This window comes from Scardinius erythrophthalmus, assembly GCF_964197995.2.
Source record: "Scardinius erythrophthalmus genome assembly, chromosome: 12".
NCBI classification, from domain to species: Eukaryota; Metazoa; Chordata; class Actinopteri; order Cypriniformes; family Leuciscidae; genus Scardinius; species Scardinius erythrophthalmus.
The window spans coordinates 35,443,122-35,469,545 of record NC_138232.1 but is presented as its reverse complement, the minus strand read 5'-3'; the positions used below and the strand labels follow the sequence as shown (position 1 = coordinate 35,469,545).

At 39.0% G+C, this 26,424-nt stretch overlaps 1 protein-coding gene across 1 annotated transcript in view; it reads left to right on the top strand.

The window, feature by feature from the left end:
• Positions 1 to 26,424, top strand: part of LOC308700247 (potassium channel, voltage gated eag related subfamily H, member 7) — a gene marked incomplete at both ends in the record, with an annotated part of 95,718 nt that overhangs the window by 1,210 nt on the left and 68,084 nt on the right. The window contains one exon of the mRNA XM_081381777.1: positions 321 to 551. Within this exon, the coding sequence (XP_081237903.1) occupies positions 321 to 551 (231 nt within the window). The remainder of the gene's footprint in view (positions 1 to 320; positions 552 to 26,424) is intronic.

Below are 26,424 nucleotides of genomic sequence, written 5' to 3'. Positions count from 1 at the left end.
CGGATGGTAGGTTTATATTAGTTGTGTACAAATGCTAAAAAAAGAGTGTGTTGTTTGTGCTAATATCCTCATTAGTTTGAATAGCAGAATAGCAGTTTGTCAACAATCTCAGTGTAACGGCATAAAATTCGGCCTAATTAAATTTACAGTCCTACATTTTCTAATCTAAAAGTACACACTGCCAAAAGCACAAGTGCTCCTAAGGCAGTATAAGTAACACTTTTATAAAAGCTTTAAGAATGGTTTACTATATCCTTTCACCTCAGCTCCCTTTACATGCTTTCTTTATCCCAATAACTCTTTTCTGCCCATTTCTACAGACAAGAGATTTGTCATAGCAAATGCACGCGTCCAGAACTGTGCCATCATCTACTGCAATGATGCCTTCTGTGAGATGACCGGGTTTTCCAGGCCGGACGTCATGCAGAAGCCGTGCACCTGCGACTTCCTGCATGGACAGCTGACCAAGCGGCATGCTATTTCGCAGGTAGCACAGGCTCTCCTGGGCTCGGAGGAACGCAAAGTGGAGATCACCTACCACCGCAAGGACGGTGAGTGTGTGAGCTTTACATGTTTATAGTAGTTCAATGAACTTGAGAAAGTCTGTGGGTTGAGGTTACTAAATGTTACTCTGTACAATAATGTTTTGTTAAAATAACCAAATGATAGATTTTTATTTATTTTTTTCAATGAAATGAATGTACTATATTTTAGTTCGATTATGCTTTTTATTTAATATTTTGTATTTTTAGGGGATTTGATGGTACCTAATTATATTTACGTTGTATTTATAATCCATTTATTCACTTTTTGAGCTTAGACCTGAAAATTAAATTTCCAATTTAAATTGTCATTAATCTTGAATGCTTTAGAGCACAGACTTAAGTTTGATCTCTCGGAGATCTCTTGGGGCTATCTGTTGGCTGGCCAATGACAGACAGGAAGTGAAATATGTTTAAAAACAATCATTTTTGAAATTCCATTTTGTGATGCTTTTGCGGAAATGCATTCAAATTGTTTAATGCACAGCTAGCCGTGGATTATCTTGCTCATAACATGGTCATTTGTCAACATTGACAACTTAAAGCTGTTATTGATGTTTGCAGCGCAAAATCTGACCGGAAGGGTACAATTGAAGGTTATTTTTGTCAGTTACGGCTCATTAGATCAAGAGATATAGTAGTGCATAAGATTACATTTATTTGAATGAATGAATGAATTCTAGCATTTATTTGAATTAATTATCTCTCTCTCTCTCTCTCTCTCTCTCTCTCTCTCTCTCTCTCTCTCTCTCTCTCTCTCTCTCTTAACAACGAATCTGTGAGTTTAATTACTTAAAATAGCGATGTAACCCCCTTGTTGTTGAGAAATATAATGTAGCGATTCAGTAGCAAAGCTATTGTCTAAAGCTAAAAGTCGCAAGGCGGTGTTGATAAGTGTTTGTGCTCCTGAATGTTTCTGTGGGTGCGTAGTGATATCTCCAATTTCTTTGTGCGAGTTTGTGTGTGTATGTGCTTCAATGCAATTCAGTGCAGCGCATTATTATAGAACTGTCTCTTGTTGTGAAAAGCATATGCACTGAGGATTTTTTTAATTTCTTCTATAAGAAAATTGTGATTGTGTATTTACTTTTTCGGTAAATACACGAATGTGCTGTTCACACAAGCAAATGTGTTACGCCTTTTTTGTCACAGTTTGGGGTTGAGGAGATGTGGCGAGGACTCAAATGCGGAAGAAATAAAGGCTTTTATTAAGCAAAAAATAAATCTAAAAACTAGACTTGACTTGACTTGACTTGACTTGACTTGACTTGACTTGACTTGACTTACACAAGGGTAAACATACAACGTACATATGACAACGAACCAGCACAGGACTGAAAACACAAGGAGAATAAATAGGGAGCAAAACAAGGCTGATAACGAGGGCGGACAGGTGAGGCAAATGAATCATTAATCAGGTAACAAGATGGGAGGAGCTAGACAATCGATAGGAGAGCACATGGCACAAGGAAACATACATGACAAGCCCTGTGCTCACACAAAACAAGACATGAACACGCAGCCAATAAGAACACTCATAAGCCACTTGTTCACACAAAACATGACAACATGAAAGCACACAGCTTGTGTTTTACACTAGCACACAGCTAGTGTAAAACACAAGCTGTGTGCTACACAGCACAAGACAAAACATAACATGAAAGGACAGAACACAACAACACGTGTAGACCGAAGAGCGTACGAGAAACCGCACGCTCACGTGACAAGACAGAGCGCACGAGAACGAACGAAAGCTCATCCCGTGCGCTCACAACAGAAAACAAACACCAAAGGCATGGATGTCTGAATCCCGACACAGAACCGAAACCAAACTAGACCGATGTGCCGGGATCCAAACACCACTGCCCCGCACATGCAACAAGACACGTAGACAAGTGAGTGCACGGCTCGAGCACGCTCGAAACCGCTCACTCTGACAAAGACTAGACAAAATCAGGAGTGTCAGAGCTCTGTCTCAAAACCAAGAAATGAACTAGACAGAAGTGACAGAACCCTGGCATTTTTACTGTTAAGGGACCATTCATACATCAGCACCAAAATACCGTTAAGCTCTGTGATGTCACTCATTTGAAATGACCTTTAAACGCTGCGCTGTTGTCTTCATCTGCCTTTTAGTTTCACTATCTGCCCAATTTGAGAATTTTTTTAGACTTGAGTGACAGGCTGATCACACAGAACCTGTTTTTGCTCTTAAAAACAAAAGACGCTGCATAATATTATCCAATAGTATCCACCTGCAGAGCCATAACTGATGAATGGAGAAGAAGGCAGGGTCTCAAGATGAATTTTGAAAAACACGGTGATCTTGCTTGGGACGTGGCACAGTGGGCAAAGACATACAACTTGCACATGTTCACACTGAAAAACAATTAAAAAGCAGCAGAAATTACTGTACATTGCATCTGAGCTTTATGATTGGTCCAAAGCAGTCTTCTTACGTTTCCGGCAGGAAAGTGACGTCAATGCTAGCCTCTATTGGCAAATCAAGCAAACACAATTGTTGCAAAATAAAATATTGCTGGTTCCTCTATTCATATATATATATATATATATATATATATATATATATATATATATATATATATATTTTAACTGTCGAGTCAGCCAATTAAAAAACAAAACCAAACAAAAACAAAGGAGAGAGTATTCATCAGGATATACAGGTCATATATGCTCTGAGAGAAGAAACGAAACAAATGTCCTCATAATTGGACAAAATTTATTTATGAGTGCCTGGAGATAATATTAATTAATACATTATTTTACATTATGACATTTCAGGTCTGAATCTGTTTTTAGAGCAAATGCTGAAAACTTTTTTTTTTTTCAAGATAATTTCTTCAGCATCTAGCATATTGAATCTCTTGTACAACCAAGCTTCCTTACAGCAGCACAAAAAGGCCCCCTGTCCACCCACTGAGAATTCTCTCAACTCAATATTCTTCTTATTCTCAATATTCTATACACTTCTTATATTCTCCCCATCTCTCAAAAGTTGATTCTCTAAAGAACCATATCAGGAGACTTTATCTGCTTAGTTCTGTCCGGACAAACCTCATTCCTTGTGCAATGTCTTAACCACAACACTCACTCACAATTGAAAGTGTGAACTTGTAATAGTGCATTATCCAAACAGTATATAATGCATTAGAGCCATCATATATCATTAATCCCCTTTAAAAATTCAGTAGCAGTTTAAGAGTCTTTTTAATAGTTTCTAACTGAAGTGCTACATTTCATTCATATAATCATGTCAATCATAATGCTAGCAGCATAAAAAGCACCTGCAATTTATCTGACATCCCCTCTCTATTAAACTCCCTGGCTTTTCTTCATAGTCATGTCCCGGGGGAACTTTGAGCTACTGTTTCTAGACCTCACTTTATTGTCAACAAAATCTGTCAACTCTGTTCTGAATGCCTCTTAGATATCATAAGAACTAATTGACATGTCATTATGCAGGTTTCCACCCTAGGGACCGCATATAAATTCACTTCTCTCTCTGAGGTGTAAATGAGGCTGCTCTCCTCTCGCTGAGACACAGCACAGCATGTTCTGGACCTACTCTTTATTTTTTATTGTGATTTTAGTGGGTTCTACTGTGAATGCATGAAACCATGAACGATGAGCAGGTGCATGTAGCATATTTAGAACGCCTCTGTCTTTCTTTCTCTGGTTTCTTACCTTCTTCATTTTTCATCCTTCTATTCAATTACTTATAAAACAAAATAAAGATTGAAATTAGAACCAAAAGAGTTTAGTATCCTTATGTCTTTTTAGATTTTTTTTAAGCTTAGTTCACTTGTTTATATGTTTTTAGAATTTAATCTATATGGAATGGTGCATTTGTCTTATACATTACAATAGAACTTCCGTTAGGATATGTATGTATATCCATGTGTAACAGCTTCTTGAACAAGAAAAAATGTAAGGTGGGGCTTCATTTTGTCCATCAAGAATTGATTGGATCATTTGATGGTTGTGGTTTGCTATTGCTGCAATCTCATGTGAGTGACAGATTGTCCCATTATGGCGCAGTGAGAAATGTCTTATCAGTTAATCATTACTCATAATCGTTATTTTGATTTAAATCTAGGGCACGTGAATTAAGAAAAGGTATGATGTGCACTGCATAGATAAATCATTTATAATAAATACTGCAATATTCCATTTGAGAAAAAACAACAACAACAAAAAACAGGAATTGTCCATTTTGATTTAATGGTGGCTTTAAGGCTTAATTAACACCGAAACCAGAAACGTGTTTCTTTTTTTAAACTGGATGTCATGTAACATTCAAAATTAATCACTTTTAAACTAAACACAATCTGTAGGTGAAAACCAGACTCACAGTGTCACTTAATTTCTATTTAAATACTATTTTTTTATTAGAAGAGGGTTCTTTGCTGAACCCAGAAGTTGCTGCTAAACACTGAATAACCATTGAGTGTGTGGTCATATTAGATGATCCCAACCCACTTATTCCATTAGACATACACACACACACACACACACACACACACACACACACACACATGGTTAGGTGCTCATGAGAATTGGTCATGCCTTATTTAGCATTTATATTGCAGTAGAATGTGATAGCCCTGCATAATTCTTCTGAGACTTCCTGTCTGAGCATTGGCACTATAATACTACACTGCTGGCTTGGCAAATTCCCTGCTGCAAAGGATTTCATTCAACAAGAATAAAATAAATAATACAATTCAGCTAAACCCATTTCTTGCAGGATTTTTGCATTCAGCTTTTGTACGTTTTCATGTTGCAAATACATTACACACAATCCTCCTCTCTTCAGGGTGCTCTTTTCTGTATGTAACATTTAACAAATACTGGTTTCAACTCAAGTCCTTTATAAGCTGTCCTTGAATAAGTCAATTAGTCTTTTAAAAACAAATAAATTAAGATTGTGTTAGCAATAGCAAATACACTCATACTAGTACTATTTATACTAGTACTATACTAGTACTGGGTTGGACCCCCTTTTTGCCTTTATAACTGCCTAAATTCTTTGTGACATTGATTTACCAAGGTGCTGGAATTCCTCAGAGATTTTGGTCCAATATGACATGAGAGCATCATGCAGTTGCTGCAGATTTGTCGGGCACGCATCCATGATATAAATCTTCTGTTACACCACAACGCAAAGGAGCTCTATTGGATTGAGATCTGGAGACTGTGGAGGCCATTTTAGTACAGTGAACTCATTGTCATGTTCAAGAAACCAGTTTGAGATGATTTGAGCTTTGTGACATGGCGCATTATCCTGCAGGAAGTAGCCATCAGAAGATGGGTACCGTGTGGTTGTAAAGGGATGGACATGGTCAGGAACAATACTCAGGTAGGCTGTGGCATTTAAACAACACTCAATTGGTACTAAGGGGCCACAGTGTGCCAAGAAAATATCCCCCGCACCATTACACCACCAGCAGCAGCCTGAATGGTTGATACTAGGCAGGGTGGATCCATGCTTTCATGTTATTTACGCCAAATTCTGACCCTGCCATCTGAATGAGCCTTTCTATCAGCTCGACCCAGTCTGGCCATTCTCATCTGACTTCTAGCATCAACAAAGCATTTTCTCCTACAGAACTGCTGCTCGTTGAATATTTTCTCTCTTTTGGAACATTCTCTGTAAACCCTAGAGATGGTTGTGTGTGAATACCCTAGTAGATCAGTAAATACTCGGACCAGCCCGTCTAATGCAACTACCAAATAAATATAAATATATATACCCAGGGGGCAAAACACCTGTTTTTTAGGAAATCAGACATGGGCTGCTGTAAAAGGTTGTCATATAAAAATGAAATCTACGATGTCTGAGGATCACAACCTGGGTGGCCAACCCGGTCAACAAGCTGCTGGAAACTTGTAATTAGGGTCAAAACAATGTTACCTCAAATTCGGCTTTAACTCCCAGAATCACCCAAACATGCTAAAACGGTTTAATTATATTCATGAATCGTGAGCCATATCTCCCTGATACTTTATGCTAGAAACAAACTGAGCACACCTTTAGAAAGAGTGGAAGATAAGCTTTCATCTGATGCCTTGATTGTACATGTAATTAGAATGTAAGAGTTAACAATGCCTCTTAATTCATAGGTAGGCAAAAAAAAAAAAAAAAAAATATTGAACATTCCATTTGTAATCGGTAGCATTCTTTTCCCTTTGTTGTTGTTACAATAAACAAATTACCATGTAAAGTTAACTTTTACTGGATGAAATCATATTTTGATTTTTTTTTACTAACCAGACAGTCCTCATGGCCCATAACACATTTAGAGGGAATTCAATTTCAAGCCTATAATAGCCTGTCAATTCAAACAAGATCCAAGAAAGAAGTTTACCATTAACTTGTGTTAATTGTATACTGCTCTGTTTCTGTATGTACAGTATATCGTTTGCATATTTATGCAATATCAATTATTTGTATTGCAATGTCTATTTCTAATATTCTTTCACAAGTGGGATAGCTTTATTTATTCTATTAAAATAAAAAAAGGGATTTGAGGATTTTGGGTTAGGCTGGTTAGTGTTCAATCCTGGTGTTTGGAGTGTGAGACAAAGGTACTGACAACTAAATGCTGAAAGACTAAAACACACAGGAGTCATGTGTGGAGTAGGTTTAAAAGTATTTACTGATTAAAACTGTTACATTAAGTAGCAATTTGTACCAAAAAAAAAAAAAAAAAAAAACGAAACAGACAAACAGATTACAATTCAGGGTGACAACTAATTTCTGTAATAATGTTTATACAATTTGTTTAGCTGTTTCGGAATCACCGCTGCTGTCGCTGCTCTCTAGTGTTTCAGCATGCTGTGTCCTACTACATTTGGTTGCCAACCCCTAGCAACGGCATCCTATGTAGCATGGAGCAGTTCTTCTGACAACCTTTAACCAGAGATGGGCACAAATACATCAAAAAGTATTTAATTAAAATACAAGTAATTTGTAATTTGAAAATACAAAAATATATTTTTTACAGTCTTCTGTAGTGTAAGTGTGGCGTTAGGTACATGTAAGAGTCTAGAATATTGCAATATTATTGTTTAGTGCAGAAGATGCGCTTTTAACGTACATGTTGCCACATACTGTCATAATAAAATATAATTACGCATATAACACTATATTTGTATTATTTACACAAAAACTAGTTAACGCTGCTGTGAGGGTGTTTCTAATAGCGCGGCTGTGACAAAGTTGACAACTTTCTCTCTTCCGACTGCCATTATCTATTTTTTTACTCTTTTTGAAAGTTGTGAAAACACTGTTGTGGCCTTTTTCTTTTGCTATTTGAGCAAATTGGAACACAAAAATATATATTTAATGTAGTCTTTCATTCACTGCTATAGAAGTTAACCCAACTATGATGCCTTACACTTCTGAGAAACCCAGAAATGTGAACAGGGTCAATAGGATGTGTCACATCACGTGATTTACTTGCCAAAAACTGTGATAGGCAATTTGGTAGTCCTATTTGTATTTTATGTCTATGGTCCTAGGGATAGTTCACCCAAAAAGGAAAATTAGCCCATGATTTATTCACCCTGACGTCATCCTAGGTGTATATTACTTTCTTCTTTCAGAAGAATACAATCAGAGTTATATTAAAAAGTGTCGTGGCTTTTCCAAGCTTTATAATGACAGTCAATGGGTATATTTTTCATCAAAGTGCATCTATCCATCATAAAAGTGCATCTGTCCATCATAAAAGTGCATCTGTCCATCATAAAAGCATATCTATCCATCATAAAGTGCATCTATCCATCATAAAAGTACATCTATCCATCATAAAAGTGCATCTGTCCATCATAAAAGTGCATCTATCCATCATAAAAGTGCGTCTATCCATCATAAAAGTGCGTCTATCCATCATAAAAGTGCATCTATCCATCATAAAAGTGCATCTGTCCATCATAAAGGTGCATCTGTCCATCATAAAAGTGCATCTATCCATCATAAAAGTACATCTATCCATCATAAAAGTGCATCTATCCATCATAAAAGTGCATCTATCCATCATAAAAGTGCATCTATCCATCATAAAAGTGCATGTGTCAATCATAAAAGTGCGTCTATCCATCATAAAAGTGCATCTATCCATCATAAAAGTGCATGTGTCAATCATAAAAGTGCGTCTATCCATCATAAAAGTGCGTCTATCCATCATAAAAGTGCATCTATCCATGCATAAAAGTACATCTATGATGGATAGACACTCTTTTATGATAGATAGATGCACTTTTATGATGGACACATGCACTTTTATGATGGATAGATTTGCTTTTATGATGGACAGATGCACTTTTATGATGGACAGATGCACTTTTATGATGGATAGATGCACTTTTATGATGGATAGATGCACTTTTATGATGGATAGACGCACTTTTATGATGGACAGATACACTTTTATGATGGATAGATGCACTTTTATGATGGGTAGACGCACTTTTATGATTGACACATGCACTTTTATGATGGATAGATGCACTTTTATGATGGATAGATGCACTTTTGTGATGGATAGATGCACTTTTATGATGGATAGGTGCACTTTTATGATGGACAGATGCACTTTTATGATGGATAGACGCACTTTTATGATGGATAGATGCACTTTTATGATTGACACGTGCACTTTTATGATGGATAGATGCACTTTTATGATGGATAGATGCACTTTTATGATGGATAGATGTACTTTTATGATGGATAGATATGCTTTTATGATGGATAGATGTACTTTTATGATGGATAGATATGCTTTTATGATGGACAGATGCACTTTTATGATGGACAGATGCACTTTTATGATGGATAGATGCACTTTTATGATGGATAGATGTACTTTTATGATGGACAGATGCAGTTTTATGATGGATAGATGTACTTTTATGATGGATAGATACACTTTTATGATGGACAGATGCACTTTTATGATGGACAGATGCACTTTTATGATGGATAGATGCACTTTGATGAAAAATATACCCATTGACTGTCATTATAAAGCTTGGAAGAGCCACGACACTTTTTAATATAACTCTGATTGTATTCTTCTGAAAGAAGAAAGTAATATACACCTAGGATGACGTCAGGGTGAGTAAATCATGGGCTAATTTTCCTTTTTGGGTGAACTATCCCTAGGACCATAGACATAAAATACAAATAGGACAACCAAATTGCCTATCACAGTTTTTGGCAAGTAAATCACGTGATGTGACACATCCTATTGACCCTGTTCACATTTCTGGGTTTCTCAGAAGTGTAAGGCATCATAGTTGGGTTAACTTCTATAGCAGTGAATGAAAGACTACATTAAATATATATTTTTGTGTTCCAATTTGCTCAAATAGCAAAAGAAAAAGGCCACAACAGTGTTTTCACAACTTTCAAAAAGAGTAAAAAAATAGATAATGGCAGTCGGAAGAGAGAAAGTTGTCAACTTTGTCACAGCCGCGCTATTAGAAACACCCTCACAGCAGTGTTAACTAGTTTTTGTGTAAATAATACAAATATAGTGTTATATGCGTAATTATATTTTATTATGACAGTATGTGGCAACATGTACGTTAAAAGCGCATCTTCTGCACTAAACAATAATATTGCAATATTCTAGACTCTTACATGTACCTAACGCCACACTTACACTACAGAAGACTGTAAAAAATATATTTTTGTATTTTCAAATTACAAATTACTTGTATTTTAATTAAATACTTTTTGATGTATTTGTGCCCATCTCTGGTTAAAGGTTGTCAGAAGAACTGCTCCATGCTACATAGGATGCCGTTGCTAGGGGTTGGCAACCAAATGTAGTAGGACACAGCATGCTGAAACACTAGAGAGCAGCGACAGCAGCGGTGATTCCGAAACAGCTAAACAAATTGTATAAACATTATTACAGAAATTAGTTATCACCCTGAATTGTAATCTGTTTGTCTGTTTCGTTTTTTTTTTTTTTTTTTTTTTGGTACAAATTGCTACTTAATGTAACAGTTTTAATCAGTAAATACTTTTAAACCTACTCCACACATGACTCCTGTGTGTTTTAGTCTTTCAGCATTTAGTTGTCAGTACCTTTGTCTCACACTCCAAACACCAGGATTGAACACTAACCAGCCTAACCCAAAATCCTCAAATCCCTTTTTTTATTTTAATAGAATAAATAAAGCTATCCCACTTGTGAAAGAATATTAGAAATAGACATTGCAATACAAATAATTGATATTGCATAAATATGCAAACGATATACTGTACATACAGAAACAGAGCAGTATACAATTAACACCAGTTAATGGTAAACTTCTTTCTTGGATCTTGTTTGAATTGACAGGCTATTATAGGCTTGAAATTGAATTCCCTCTAAATGTGTTATGGGCCATGAGGACTGTCTGGTTAGTAAAAAAAAATCAAAATATGATTTCATCCAGTAAAAGTTAACTTTACATGGTAATTTGTTTATTGTAACAACAACAAAGGGAAAAGAATGCTACCGATTACAAATGGAATGTTCAATATTTTTTTCTTTTTTTTTTTGCCTACCTATGAATTAAGAGGCATTGTTAACTCTTACATTCTAATTACATGTACAATCAAGGCATCAGATGAAAGCTTATCTTCCACTCTTTCTAAAGGTGTGCTCAGTTTGTTTCTAGCATAAAGTATCAGGGAGATATGGCTCACGATTCATGAATATAATTAAACCGTTTTAGCATGTTTGGGTGATTCTGGGAGTTAAAGCCGAATTTGAGGTAACATTGTTTTGACCCTAATTACAAGTTTCCAGCAGCTTGTTGACCGGGTTGGCCACCCAGGTTGTGATCCTCAGACATCATAGATTTCATTTTTATATGACAACCTTTTACAGCAGCCCATGTCTGCTAAACCCCCTTTGCCCCCTGGGTAATACTTATAAAACGCTATTTAGGCTTCTGGAGTCGTTTTCTGTGAGAAAATTATACTTCCGCATCTGAAAACCACCAAACCGGAACAGAAGTAATGGGAGGAAGTGCTGTCAAAGTAAACAATAGGAAAGCAATGGATCGCAATGACAGTTCGGACGCTGAGTAAATTGTAGCCTAAATGTTTACTCATATGATAGACCTCAGCCAGATCATTATGAGTCTGCTATGCAGCCAAGAAAGCAGGACAGGCCAGGATTAGACAGAACAACGGTCAGAACAGACCAATTGAGTTGTGGTGTGAGGAGAACAGGGCAGGTGTCTTGGTGAGAGACCAGTGTTAGCTTATAGATATATCCACGTTAGCGACGATAGCCTATGTATAACACTATACTGAGATCACAATATTGTACAGATTATTACCATGTACAGTATCAGGCAATAGCATAGCTAGTCCTGGACTCTTACCTGCATGTGTTGTGTCAGCCATTAAGAGACAGTATCCAGAGGAAGAGGGACTTTATAAAGGCTTTGAATGCTCCCATTTTGGTGACAATGAATGAAAAAATAATTACAATCACAACTGTCTTACGGTATAAAAACTTTATGTGTAGAAACAGCCAACACAAACATTAAAGTGATTTTGTACAGATTGAAAATGAATTATAGAACATAATATATTATATTTATAAAAATTAAGTATCGACTGTAGACTAATAACAAACACATACATGCATTACATTATAAGTTTATGTAGGATATGTTGATGATTTTGATTAAGATAAGGCACATTTTGTTAACCAGATGTAAAATAAGTAATCTCTGAAGGCTCCATGACCGTCATGTTTCCCGCCGGCGGCCGAACCACATGCTGATGACGAACCCGATGAAGGTGCTGTGACAGTGTGCACTGAAGGAACCGCACCAGCCCGGAGTCTGACTTGGTTCTTGCTTCGGCATCCCATGTTGAACTCCATCATATTGTCGGAATTATAATCATCTGGTCTAAAGTGAACGCTACACACTACCGCGTTTTCCAAAGCAGAAGCAGAAGTGAAGTCCTGTCTCTTCACCTGCACAAAACGTACCCAGGCACGGAAGATAGCACCGTCCTTTTTCTTGTTCGGAAACCTGTGGACTAGATGTCCTGACAGGCCATAATTCACAATAATTTACCACTGAATCACGACCGCTACTGAATACCAACCAACCTGTGATAAACTGCACTGTTAGACATTTTAAAGGGCTTTTACAGTAACTTACTAGCAAATAAATCCTCTGGATTTATATTCACAAAGAATCTTTAGGCAACAGAAAATTAATGGGGGAAAAATATAAGCAGCCAAAGAATACATATAAGGTGACTGCAAAACCCAGGTGCTGCTCCAAAATGTAGGCCACCTTTGCTCACCACCACAGCTCTCTTTACGACAACACAGACACAGGTTGGTTCCTTAAAACATGCGTTTAATTCTATAGGCTATCAGCTCATCTTGTTTACGCCGTGAGAACTGTATTTGTAAATGAACATAGTACAAACACATCAGCAGATTATACAAGTTCAAAGAGTTTATTGTCATGTGCACAGACAGAAAACATGTTTCCCTGTACAATGAAATTCTTACTTTGCCGTCCACATTAAATGTCATAAAATAACTACAATAAATACAATGTCATACAAAAATAAAAATAGCACAAAGAAAAATTTCTTAATAGTGAATTTCTTAACAAAGCAATAAAAGTGAGATAGTGCAGTTAAATAGAGCAATAAAATTATGTCCATGGTTGCAAACTCCTATCAACTGTTTAGGAGTCTAATGGCAGAAGGAAAAAAAGAGTTCTTCAGTCTTGAAGTCCTGCATTTCACACTTCTATACCTCCGTCCTGAGGGCAGAAGTGTGAACAGTCCGTGCTGGGGATGGGAGGGGTCTTTGAGGATGGAAGCAGCTCTCCTGATGACCCTGCGATGGTATATGCTCTCTAGAGAGGGCAGTGGAGTCCTGGTAATCTTCTGTGCAGTCTTCACCACTCTCTGCAGGCGTTTACGGTCCATGACAGTAGTGCTGCCGTACCACACAGTGATGCAATTAGTCAGGACACTCTCGATAACACAACTGTAGAAGTTGTTGAGGATATTAGGTGACATGCCAAATCTCCTCAGCCTCCTCAGAAAATACAGCCGCTGTTGGGCCTTCTTAACCAGCTGTGTGACGTGTGGTTTCCAAGTGAGGTCCTCACTAATGTGGACACCCAAGTATTTAAAATTGCTCACCCTCTCCACTTCAAGCTCCCGGATGAACAGTGGCTGATGCATACTCCTCTCCTTTCTCATGTCCACTATCATTTCCTTCGTCTTCTCCGTGTTGAGGATGAGATTATTGTCACCACACCATGACACCAGACTGGCCACCTCCCTCCTGTAAGCTGCCTCATCGCCGCCAGCAATACGTCCTATCACTGCGGTGTCGTCCGCGAACTTCAGGATGATGTTGTCCTTGTGGGAGGCGACACAGTCGTAGGTGAACAGGGTGTAGAGAATGGGGCTAAGTACACAACCCTGTGGAGTGCCAATGTTTGTGATGATTCTGGTTGAAGTCCTATTACCGATCCTGACCGACTGAGGCCTGCCAGTCAGGAAATCTAGGAGCCAGTCACAGAGTGTGGGGTGCAGACCAAGTGTGGACAGTTTGTGAGTGAGTTTATGGGGAATGACCGTATTGAAGGCAGAGCTGTAGTCGATGAAGAGTATCCTTAGGTATGAATCCTTATTTTCCAGATGAGAGAGGGAATAGTGGATGGCAGCAGCAATGGCATCAGAAGTGGACCTATTGGGCCGGTAGGCATACTGCAGGGGGTCAAGAGTGTCTGGTATGCTGTTCTGAATGTGGGCCAGCACCACTCTCTCGAAACACTTCATGATGATCGGAGTGAGTGCCACTGGCCTATAATCATTCAGGCAGGTGGGTGTGCTCTTTTTAGGCAGGGGGACAATGATCGTGGTCTTAAAGCACAAAGGAACAGTGCACTGGCTGAGGGAAAGGTTAAAGATGGAGGTAAGAACATCAGCTAGCTCATTGGCACATGTTCTGAGGGCCCGCCCAGGGATGTTGTCTGGTCCTGCTGCTTTGCGGGGGTTGATCTTCCTCAGAGCTTTGTGTACCTGGGTTGTTGAGACCGATGGTGGGGGGAAGGCGGATTGGGTGGTCCATGTGTACGTGGGCCCTCTTTCTGCGGTGTGGCTGGGGGCCTCAAAGCGGGTGTAAAATGTATTGAGGTCATCCGGCAGGCTGTCTGTTAAGATGATATTGTTGGTGGTAGTCCTATAGTCTGTGATGTGCTGCAGGCCTTGCCACATCCGCCCTGAGTCAGCAGTGGAATAGAAGCTGTCCAGCTTCTCTCTGTACTGCCTCTTAGCCGCTCTGATGGTTTTCCTCAGTCCATACTTCGCAGCTTTGTACTCGGTCTCATTGCCTGATCTAAATGCAAGAGAGCGAGCACGCAGCATGTGACGTACCTCAGTGTTTATCCAGGGCTTCTGGTTTGGAAACTTCCTAATTTGTATGGTGGGCATGATGTTATCGACACAAGTGCTGATGTACCCAGTCACATACTCAGCATAATCCTGTACACTGACGGAAGAGTCCTCCAGGGTGGCTGCAGCCTCAAACACGTCCCAGTCTGTCAGGGCAAAACAGTCCTGCAAGGTGCTCTCAGTCTCTGGGGTCCAGAGTTTAACCTGTTTGATGACCGGGTGTGCTTGTTTCAATCTTTGTCTGTAAGCAGGGTACATAAACAAAGAGATGTGATCTGAATGTCCGAAGTGGGGGCGGGGTGCAGCCCTGTATGCACTACGTATATTACTGTAAACATGATCGAGAGTGTTCTTATCACGAGTGGGAATGTCCACATGCTGGTGGTATTTGGGGAATACAGTCCGCAAACTGCACTGGTTAAAGTCACCAGCAACAATAAAAACAGCGTCAGGATGAGCCGTTTCTGATGCGCTGATGACCTCATGAAGTTTGCTGAGTGCTACCGTGGGATTAGCTCGCGGGGGGATGTAAACAGCGGCCAAAAACACAGCAGTAAATTCCCTCGGTAGATAATAAGGACGGCACTTCAACAGTAAAAACTCCACATCTGGGGAACAATATTCATCAGCCGTCCATATATCCCCACACCACGAGTTGTTGACAAATACACACACACCTCCCCCTTTAACTTTACCGGACGCTGCAGTTCGGTCCCCCCGGTAAACAGAGTGAGTCTGTAGCTTAATGGCGTCCTCCGGGACTTTGTCTGAGAGCCAGGTCTCGGTGAAAATCAGGGCGCAGCACTCTCTGATTTCCCGTTGAGTTGTAATCCTGGCACGTAACTCGTCCAGTTTATTTTCCAGGGACCGCACATTCGCTAGCAGGAGGCTAGGTAGCGGTGGTCGGCTAGCGTGAGCTTTTAGTCTAGCATGGAGCCCTCCCCTCTTGCCTCGCTTGCGTCGCCGTCTCCGCAGCGCTCTCCTGGGGTCAGCCAACTCACTCGAGCCCGGTGCTTCGTAGCCCCCGGGATGGTTTCGGTGGTGACTCTGGGAGCGAACAATAAGTTGTAACTCCGGCGAAATAAAACTAGTAAAAACAGTGTGTCGTGAGTTAGCGATGTCCAATAATGCCTGTCGGTTGTATGTTAGCAGTGCATGACATTGTGCACTGCAAAAAAAACAAGAAACACACAAAAACAAAGAAAAATCCGACATTTAAGTGCGGAGCAAGCAAACACGTCTGCCTCGATGGGCGCCATTTAGCTTTATACTCCAACGATATCCGAGAGGGAGGCTGGGCGGGCATTCAGGAAACAATACATGGTCTAAAAGTAAACAAATCACAAAATGACGCTTTTAATACATTAAGCAAGTGAAACAAATACCTCGTTGGCTGCTTGTTATGAAAAAAGGGCATTGAGTCCTTAGTTTTATGAAAATCCTCTTTACCATCTGCTTGACTTAAGACAGCAATGATTTTAAAATTAAATGCAACTTAGAAGAGCCTATTGAGGCGTCCACTCATCATCAGTCCATTGAGGGGCGACTCAGTAGTTCTAAAGTAATGCATTCATGCGCCTTATGTTTTAAAGAGCAACAAATGAATTTACATCACAATTACATTTTAAATTGTACCTCAAATATTGCATGAAATTATGGATTTATTAATTAATTATTGAACAAATGCATAGTATGTTTATACAACAGCACTTACACAGAGAGAAATGTCTTCCCTGAAAAACAATAAGTAGAAGTTACACACTTTTAAAAGGTATACCCATATGGAATACACAAACCTCTCAAAATCATAGACAAGTCTTCACTTACCAAGAATTATCATGCTTGGTAGTATTCAGCGCACAAAGACAATGAACTACAGGAAACAGTCTTTAATTCAATAATCCAACTTAGAAAACACCAGCAAACGTAGGAGTAAACACAACCAACAATTGACTACACCGAACAATGAACTCCGGAAACACAGGGCTTAAATACAAACAAACTAGGACACCAGTTCAAATCATGACAGGGAGACCGAACAGAACTAAATCAAAACACACTGAAAAAAACCATGAACCTTACAGTACGTCCCCCCGGGAAAGGCATGTCCTCATGCTGTAAAAGGTCCAACTGAGGAGGGAGGGCGGGGCCCCGGAGGAGCATGTTGAACTGGAGATCTGTTCTGGGGTAGGCAGAATCTGTTCTACGGGGGAGTGGAGGGTGGGAGGAGCCAGGCGCAGGAGGATCAAGATAAGAACCCAGGCCGATGCCCCATGGTGGAGTCAAAGGAAGGGAAGAGCCGTGATGGAGATTTGGCTGTCAACACCAGGAGGACAGTGGATGGAGATGGAGCCGCTGCAGGTGGAGACCCAGTTGTAGCTGACTAGCTGATAAAGTCCATGTGACATCGATGGCTCTGGAGATGAACGTCCGAGGTGGAGCCAGGAAGCCAGAGCTAGTAGGCCCGAGGACCAAGGCTGAGCTGGAGGGAAGACAGAGCCGGACGGAGCTGAAGGCTCAGGCAGGACGACGTCTGACCAAGGTGGCGCCGAAGGGACGAGGGAGCCGGGGTGGAGAAGCATGGACGAAGGGTTCTGGTGGAGCCGAAGGAGGGAGGAGCCAAGGCGGAGCCGATAGGTCGACAGGCTGAGGTTGGAGAGATGGGTTCAGAGGCTGGAGGCGGAGCCAGGGGATTCTCTGGACTAGACAGAGCTGGTAACCTGAAGATCCAAGGCAGATGCTTACTGAAATGTGTTGGAGGATATGCAGATGGGCTGAAAGGAACCAGTGGAGGCAGGGCTTAGGATTTGGGAAGAGGAGTTGGGAGAGGGAGGCTGGGCGGGCATTCAGGAAACATAGGAAACTCTAAGCTGGGCGGGATCAGTCGGGAAAAAGGAAAATCTAGGCTGGGTGGGACCAGCAGGGATGGGAGAGAATTACCTCCTCAGAAAGTTCCAAACACATTCCAGATGCCAGGCTGAACTCATCCACAGCGACAGGGTTGTGGGCAGGGCTTCCCTCCATGCCCTCAAACTCCACAAACGGTCCCTCTGTGACACACACAGTGTCTGCTCACGCACCTGGTCAGACTCTCTGTGTGGCTCAGGCTCCTGGACGTTCTCTCATTCCGTCCTCATTACAGGCTGGGGCTCGTAAATACATAATCATGTTTCGCTTGGTCCCCTCAGTCGCGTTGAATTTTCTGGTTTTCGCGTTGAACATGGTTTTCCATGTTCGTAGAGTTAGTTCGTGGAGTAAATATATAGGCTATAATCTGTGTGTGTACACGCCTTTTATTTCCGACTGTGAAAAGGTTCCTCCTGTGCAGAAAGCAAGCATAAATAACAAGGAGAACTAATGAGATAATTAACAGAACAGGGAAACGGAATCAGTAGCTGATGGAACAAACTAGAAAACCAGATTAAATCATGAAAGTCAGGGAGACAGAACAGAACTAAATCAAAATACACTGATCAAAACAATAAACGCAATCATTTTTGTTCTTGCCTTATTAAAGTTATGAATTGTGACCAAGTATAAATGTTGAGGTTTTTGTTTGTGGGTTAATAAATGGTCTTGGCTCATGACTGTATATTGTCAGATTAGAAAATGTTTGGAAAAGAGTGACACATGACTCTCACTAATGAACATATGCTCTCATGTTGACCTGCAGGCCGCTCTATATGATTAATGAGCTGTGTTTATTAACAAACAGCTCTATGGAAGTAAAATAATGTCAAATGTTTTTGAAACAAAAAGCCTGTTGAATTGCACTACTTGAAAAAAAATAGGCATTGCATTAACCATGCTTGCATTTTAATGATTGTATTTTTAGGGCTTGCATTTTTATGGGCTGAAATTCAACATGGTTGAATATTTAAGCTGTGAATATTTCAATTAAAAACATTTCAAACACATTTTCATTATTAAAAATTCAATAATCCATATTCACCTTTCATATTTCACCTCCAAAATATTCAAACTGTTTAAAAATACAACCTATAATATTTAACAGGCAATTTTCGGTCCATTTTATTTCGCTTTGCAAAATTCGCTTCCACAAATTCAGTGGTTCAAATTCGACAGTAAATTCAACGGAACTGCAGGAAAAGCAATAGATTACCGAGATACTCTCCATCTGCTGTTAGTCAACCTCACCAGCAGGGTGTGCAAAAGCCCGTGTTGTTGACGAAGACAGAGCAACAGTTAGAGCAAGCCATTCATTCATAAAATGAAAATGAGCTGTTTCAGTATATATGCGGTAAAGATGATAAAGACACAAAAGCTGTGTTTATGTTTCATTCAATAACTTCATTGTTACTTTCCCTGTGTAGCCTACATGTCATCAGCTTTCTCTACATGAACAGGATTATAATCGGTTTCCCTCAATACCTCACACTCGAGGATTCCCCTTCTGTCGGGACAAAACGCTTAACGTAGTTTATGGACTAATACAGTGATATAAAAGACCAAACTCGCACCTTATTGGGGATGTAGGCTATAGGCTACTATATAGGCTCGATGGACTAAGAATATGAACGTAACGCGCAAAGTTTCATGCTGAGCGTTTCGTGATATATTGGCATAAAATCAACACTTGATCAATACTAACACTTTCTCTTCTCTTTTATCTCTCTCTCTCTCTCTCTCTCTCTCTACAGTATATATATATATATATATATATATATATATATATATATATATATATATAGTAGCCTATAGGCTATGCCTACGTGTATTGCATTAGCTTAAACTGGGAAGAGTCATAGCACTTGCATATTGTTGTCCTCCTATTGTTAGTTTAACTGTAAATCGCTTTGGATAAAAGCGTCTGCTAAATAAATAAATGACTAAATGTAGCCTAATAAATGTAAAATTGGCTTGACATTGGACAGTCGCACATTTAGGGACCGTCTCAAAAGTTGCATAAAACATTGGCATACACATTTCTAACTTCAATAGCAAACTTTAATTTATTTGAATAAATATCAAAAATCCAAAGGGTGCGCAGTATGCCTGACACTACATGAACACTTTACAGCTGGTTTTATGTCTGTAAGTCGTTCTATTCAAATGCTATAGAAGTTAGAAACGTGTATACCAAAGTAGTATACACTTTAGAGACGGTCCCTAAATGTGCGAATGTCCAACGTCAATGCCAGTCTATCACTGGGGAAACGCTCAGCATTAAACTTTGCGCGTTATTCTGAGTCAATCTGCTTGCCTGCGAGTTTGGTCTTTTATATCACTGTAATTAGTCCATTAAGCTATTCGTTAAGCGTTTTATATGTCCAGCTGGGGAATCCTTAAGTATTGAGGGAAACCCTATAGCTTGCATGCAGCACATCGCCACAATATAAAGTTAAGGCAACTAAACAACCAAGAGAAATATATGTCAACCTTAAAAATGTAATATTGGATCTGTATATCCGCATCGGGAATAACATTATAATCTTGTTCACGGTAGAGAAAAATTGTAGGCTACACAGGGAAAGTAACCGTGAAGACACTGAATTTAACATAAAACCGCTTTCATAATAATCACAAATACACTTGCACTGCTGTTAAATGAGTTTTATGAATGAATGGCTTGCTCTAACTGTTGCTCTGTCTTCGTCAACAACAAGCGCTTTTGCACCCCCTGCTGGTGAGGTTGACTAACAGCAGATGGAGAGTATTTCGGTAATCTATTGCTTTTCCTGCAGTTCCGTTGAATTTACTGTCGAATTTGAACCACTGAATTTGTGGAAGCGAATTTTGCAAAGCGAAATAAAATGGACCGAAAATTGCCTGTTGAATATTATAGGTTGTATTTTTAAACGGTTTGAATATTTTGGAAGTGAAATATGAAAGGTGAATATGGATTATTGAATTTTTAATAATGAAAATGTGTTTGAAATGTTTTTAATTGAAATATTCACAGCTTAAATATTCAACCATGTTGAATCTCAGCCCATAAAAATGCAAGCCCTAAAAATACAATGCATTAAAATGCAAGCATGGTTAATGCAATGCCTATTTTTTTTCAAGTAGTGCAATTCAACAGGCTTTTTGTTTCAAAAACATTTGACATTATTTTACTTCCATACAGCTCCACCAATCAGCACACAGCTCCATGTACCAGTCATTTTAAAGACTGAACAAAACCATGTCAAATGCTGTATAAATGCTGCTAGTATAGAAATGAGGTGCTGAATGGCAAATAATGAAACTGTGAATCTGATAATAATAATGAATCTGTTCAAACATTTAAATTCTGTTCCAACATCTGGCTCAATTCACTTTATTTCCAAATTCAGTTCCTCTAGGAGACATAATCATCTGGATTTACTTCTTAATAAAATTGGAATTATCCGCATATGTGCCTCTGTATCTTATATCTTAATTCTATGAAAATGAAATCTGTCGATACAGATCCTCTTTCTATTATGAGCAGATTAAAAGTTACAGTTTCACTTTGGCACAGACAGACGAGAGAGGAGGACACACACACACAGAGACAGAGGTATTTATAGCTCTTGTGCTTTTGGTATGATGTTTGGAGTCTCTGCTCAGGGGAACAGAGACACAGACTGCACTGCTGTACTGTTAACCCACACAGCAATATAGCAAGAACAAACCCCATCAGCACTAGTCATTATAATTATAATTACTATTATTATTATTATTTAGAAAGAAAATACTTTGTCAGATTATGAATGCTTTTAGCACTCTGCAAAAAGAAAAATAATATTAAAAGTTTGTTTGTGGAAACACTGATTCATTTCATCCCTATCAACACATATATACTGTATACTTTCTGGCAGACTACAAACCTTGTCTCATTACCATGAGCAGATTTAGAGAAGCACTGAACAGATGAGTGTTAAAGCTCTGTAAAGAGATACAGATAGTCATTCTGATACTGAACCCATGAGCTCCACAGTCAGATGGGGATTCTTTAACATGTCAGGCCTCATCTTTAGTCTGTCGCCATTATGTTCTGTTAGTTTTATCATCGTGGACTTTTAGTTTGTTTTCATTCTTATCATGTGCTCCTTTGTTCAGTTTTCCCGCTCATCATGTGTTCATTGGTTTGAGCTGTGTTCTATTAATTATTCTTGTTTGTGTTTGATATATAAGTTGATCCCTCACATTCATTCTCTGTTTGGTCTACGTTGCACATAGTGTATGTTAGGGCTGGGTATTGACACAAATTTCACAATTCGATTCGATTTCGATTCGCAAGCTTGCAATTCGATTCGATTTCGATTACGATTCGATTCGATTCAGTATCGATTATTTTGGATATCAGGTTCAATACATGGCAAATTTTCTCAAGGAAAACAAATCTCTTAACTAATGTTGTTAACTATGGGAGTCAGTTAGCCTGTAGGCTTCATTAGTCTACTATAATATAGCTTAAACATAAGGTAAAAATTAACTGATTTGTATACAAAGACTTAAATTACACTTTTATTTATTTTTATAATAATAAAGTTAGCCTATATGAAATATAAACATTTAAATGGTGGCTGTCATAAAAACCTGCCAGATTTATTCAAACATGCATTAAAAATAGAAGAACATTAAAAATTATAATGAATATGTAATATGGTGCATATATTTAGCAAAATGCTCCTCTCTAGAGTTAATTTTTCTAGCTGACTAACGAGTTTATGGTCACTGGATATGTTTTTTTCTGAGGTAAATGTGACGTTACATGACATTGTTTGCAAGCTGATTTACTGACGTCTTTCCACGGTTGAAACACTGATTTGAGCGATTCCATGTCACATGATACGGATTTCGCTAAGTTGTACACTATCTTTTAACACACTTTCAGATGCTCATTCATGTTTATTCCGCGCTGTAACTGGTGTTATTAAGGCAGAAGAGAAGATCACGTGCGCTCCGCGCTGCTTCTCTTGAGCTGAGCTGCGCCAGAGCGATCTCACGCCAAAGCGCCAAAACGGTATTTATGTTTTTGTATTGCGTAATAAAATGGACGTAATTTGAATCTGAGACTTTGTTTCATATCAATAATATCAAAGCACAAAGATTAGTGCGATTTATTGGATGGGATGCACGCAACAATGTTACATTCATTCATCAACTGAAGACAGGATGACTAATCGATTCTTGGGATTTAAGAATCGATATCGTTTCGTAAAAATGAGAATCGATTAAAATCGAGAAATCGATATTTTTTACCCAGCCCTAGTGTATGTTGCCCTTTCTGTCTGATTATTATTTTTCATCATCATTATTAAACTTCGTATTGAAACTTTATTTTTCATCTTTGTCTGCCTTCCTGCAACCACCAGTGACATAGTCCTACAAGACAACATGCCACATTAATTTGTCTCACCCTCAGACTTGCTAAAGTGCATGTTGCTTTTTACACTGTAAAAAGTTTGTAACTTGTAAGCTTAAAGAGCTGGTTCTACCTGATCTAACCCTTGAGTTTAGTGTAACCAATGTATTAACATTGAATCAGTGATGTTAAATAATATAATTCATTTAGATCAGGAGTCACCAAACTTTTTTCTCTGGGGGCCACATTATCGTTCCTGACTGTGATGGGGGGCCGGGGCCGGGTCAGCTATATAACATAGAATTGTATGACCCAGACCAAAATGACCACCAGCAGGCCTCATTGTGTAGTAGAGATTACTATCCCCACTACTATATCCACACTACTATATCAACACTTGATTCCTGGCACATATTTGTTTATCTTTACCAGTGGTTTGCAAAAGTTGTAATCGAGTCTTCACACTTACAAATAATCGTTGGTCCACTGTTCTTTGTAAACTCTGCACTCTCTTTTAGGGGTGGAACGGTACACAGAAGTCACGGTTCGGTTCATACCTCGGTTCAGACATCACGGTTGCGTACAATGAAGGGAAAAGCAAAACAAAAATGCAGAAGGCTTGTGCATGTCTCAGGCTGGCCCACCAAAAGAAAAATAAATGTCTTAAGCCTTGTATTTTTAAAAAAATAAGTTTTATTAATAAAGTAAAGGCATAGAACCAGTTTATTTGTAGTGCACTGACAATAGTTTTATATAATTAGTTCATTAATTCAATTAATAAAAATACCTTGATATGTTTGGTAATTGTACCTGAATTAATTGAAAATGAATCTGCTACATTTCAGATTAATATATTTGTTTTCCTTAAAAATGTAATTAACAGTAACTTAAACACTTTGCAGTTTGAATGATGTCCTGCATAAACTAAATGACGGAGTATGTTTTTATGTTTCCACTGTTCGATCGCGGCCGCACCCCCCCCCCCACACACACACACACACACACACACAAATATAAGTAAACACTTTACGACTTTTCGATCGCGCCCACACCTCTCTCTCAACATATTCCAGCATTGCAATCTTTACACCGCAGCCTGCTTCAGAGCTAAGGCGGAGCTACAGATTAGGTGTCCCTAAGAATCCGCGTATCTAACAGTAGTTCCGCATTACATTAATTAAATTGCACGCAAGTTTTATTTATTTTTATACCGTGTATTCTCTGTGTACAGGGTACCCGCGGGGTCTTGAAAGCATTGAAAAAGTCTTAAATTTGATAATCTCAAATTAAGGCCTTCAGGGCCTTGAATTTGGTATTTAAAGTCTTGGATTTCGTTACAAAGGTCTTAGATTTTTTTTGCCTTGTCTATGATTAAGTTCATACCGTAACAAAATGAACTGTTACTAATGTAGACAAATTAAAAATTACACCTCGCGCTCTACGTCATAGCAGAACGCGCGAAAGCGTGCGCACCCATTACGATGGTTACTAATCAGAGCTTTTCTGTTAAAAGAACGTTTTATACCTGGGGCCGGTTTCACAAAGCTATTTTAGACCGGTCTATAGTGTTAGACAAGTCTAAAATTTGCTCATAGACAGTCTAATGCAAGTTAGACTGTTTCACAAAAATAAAGACTGACTTAATTTAGACCAAATAAATTAGACACCTTACCCCCAGGCTAACTTAGGTCTAAGACTCTATGTTACCTTGGCAGCCAGCAGTAACAATCAGTTATATTACAAACTGCCAGAAGAAAAGGGGAAATGGCTCATAATTTAAACATTTCTTCTTGTATTGTTACTACATTCCCAAGTAAAATGTCCTTGTAACTGTTAGGGCCGTTACATAGTCAACGCGAGCAACGATCGACGCGCTCCCTTTCATACGCAAGTGCCACGGGCAATACACCGTGACTGTTCAACCGTCTATTTCGCTTCAAACGCTATACGCGCGTCCTATTCGCCTTGGACGCGCGAATGGATTCAAAATGTTCAAGCGTCGAACTAGACGCGAATTTGACGCTCTATTCGCGTTTTGTGTGAACGCTGCATAATAACAGGCTGCGATGTCAAGATTGCAATGCTGAAGTGTGTGTGTGTCAGAGAGAGATGGCACGGGCGCGATCGAACAGTGGAAACATAAAAACATACTCCGTCATTTATACTCCTCCAACAAACACATATTTTCCGCTGGGGTAAACTGCACTGAGCGGCTGAACTTACTCGATCCGCCATGTTTTTTGTTTTGAAAAGTGTCTTATTTTACCCAGAATGCATTGCAGTGTAGTCCTACTTAAGATAGTCAGAGTCTTAAGTGCTTTGTGCAACGGTCTGATTTAGATGTCTATCTGAAGTCTGACTATCTACTATATCTAAGCCATAGTCAAAGTCTATCTTTGTGAAACCGGCCCCTGGTCTTTTCAGTAGTAGGCTATCTGGCCACAACCATGCACGCACGCTCGCTCTACATTGTTGAAGAAGTGCGGATGATCTGAAAACACAGACAAGCTGGAGTTCAGCGATCTTCATTTGAGATTTACTTAAATTAAAGTGTCATTCAGTCGGTCTGTGTTTTGTCACGAGCCGCTTGCGCTGTTTGTGCGACTAAATCTGCGATCAAAATGCAGGCTGATATACAGCAGTGTTTTTAATGTTGATCATTATACGAGCAAGAATGCAATGTTTACCGACTATCCACACGATTTCAAATGTGACATTGGTTTTATACAGTTAAAAAAAAAGGGTAACATTAAGTGATGTACTACATTTTAAACAGTATTGTCAGGCTTATTGCTCTATTTTGCAACAAAATCTGTGGCTTTGACAAAGACAGTGAGTTACCGCCACCTACTGGCGATTTTAATATCATATTTTTATTAATATTAAACGTTTTTTAACATTGCATATTTATTGAACATTGTTTTATTTAAAGCATTATTTATTTTTTTAAGGTATTATAAAGGTGAAAAATGAAATGGAAAAATCGATTAAATGGGGCAAATATTGTTCCTTAATGGAAAGGTGTGACTGCAGTCTAAGTGGAAGAGAGGGGGGTACAGGGGGTACGGCACTCTGAAAAATTGATGAACTAAGGAAAAGGGATA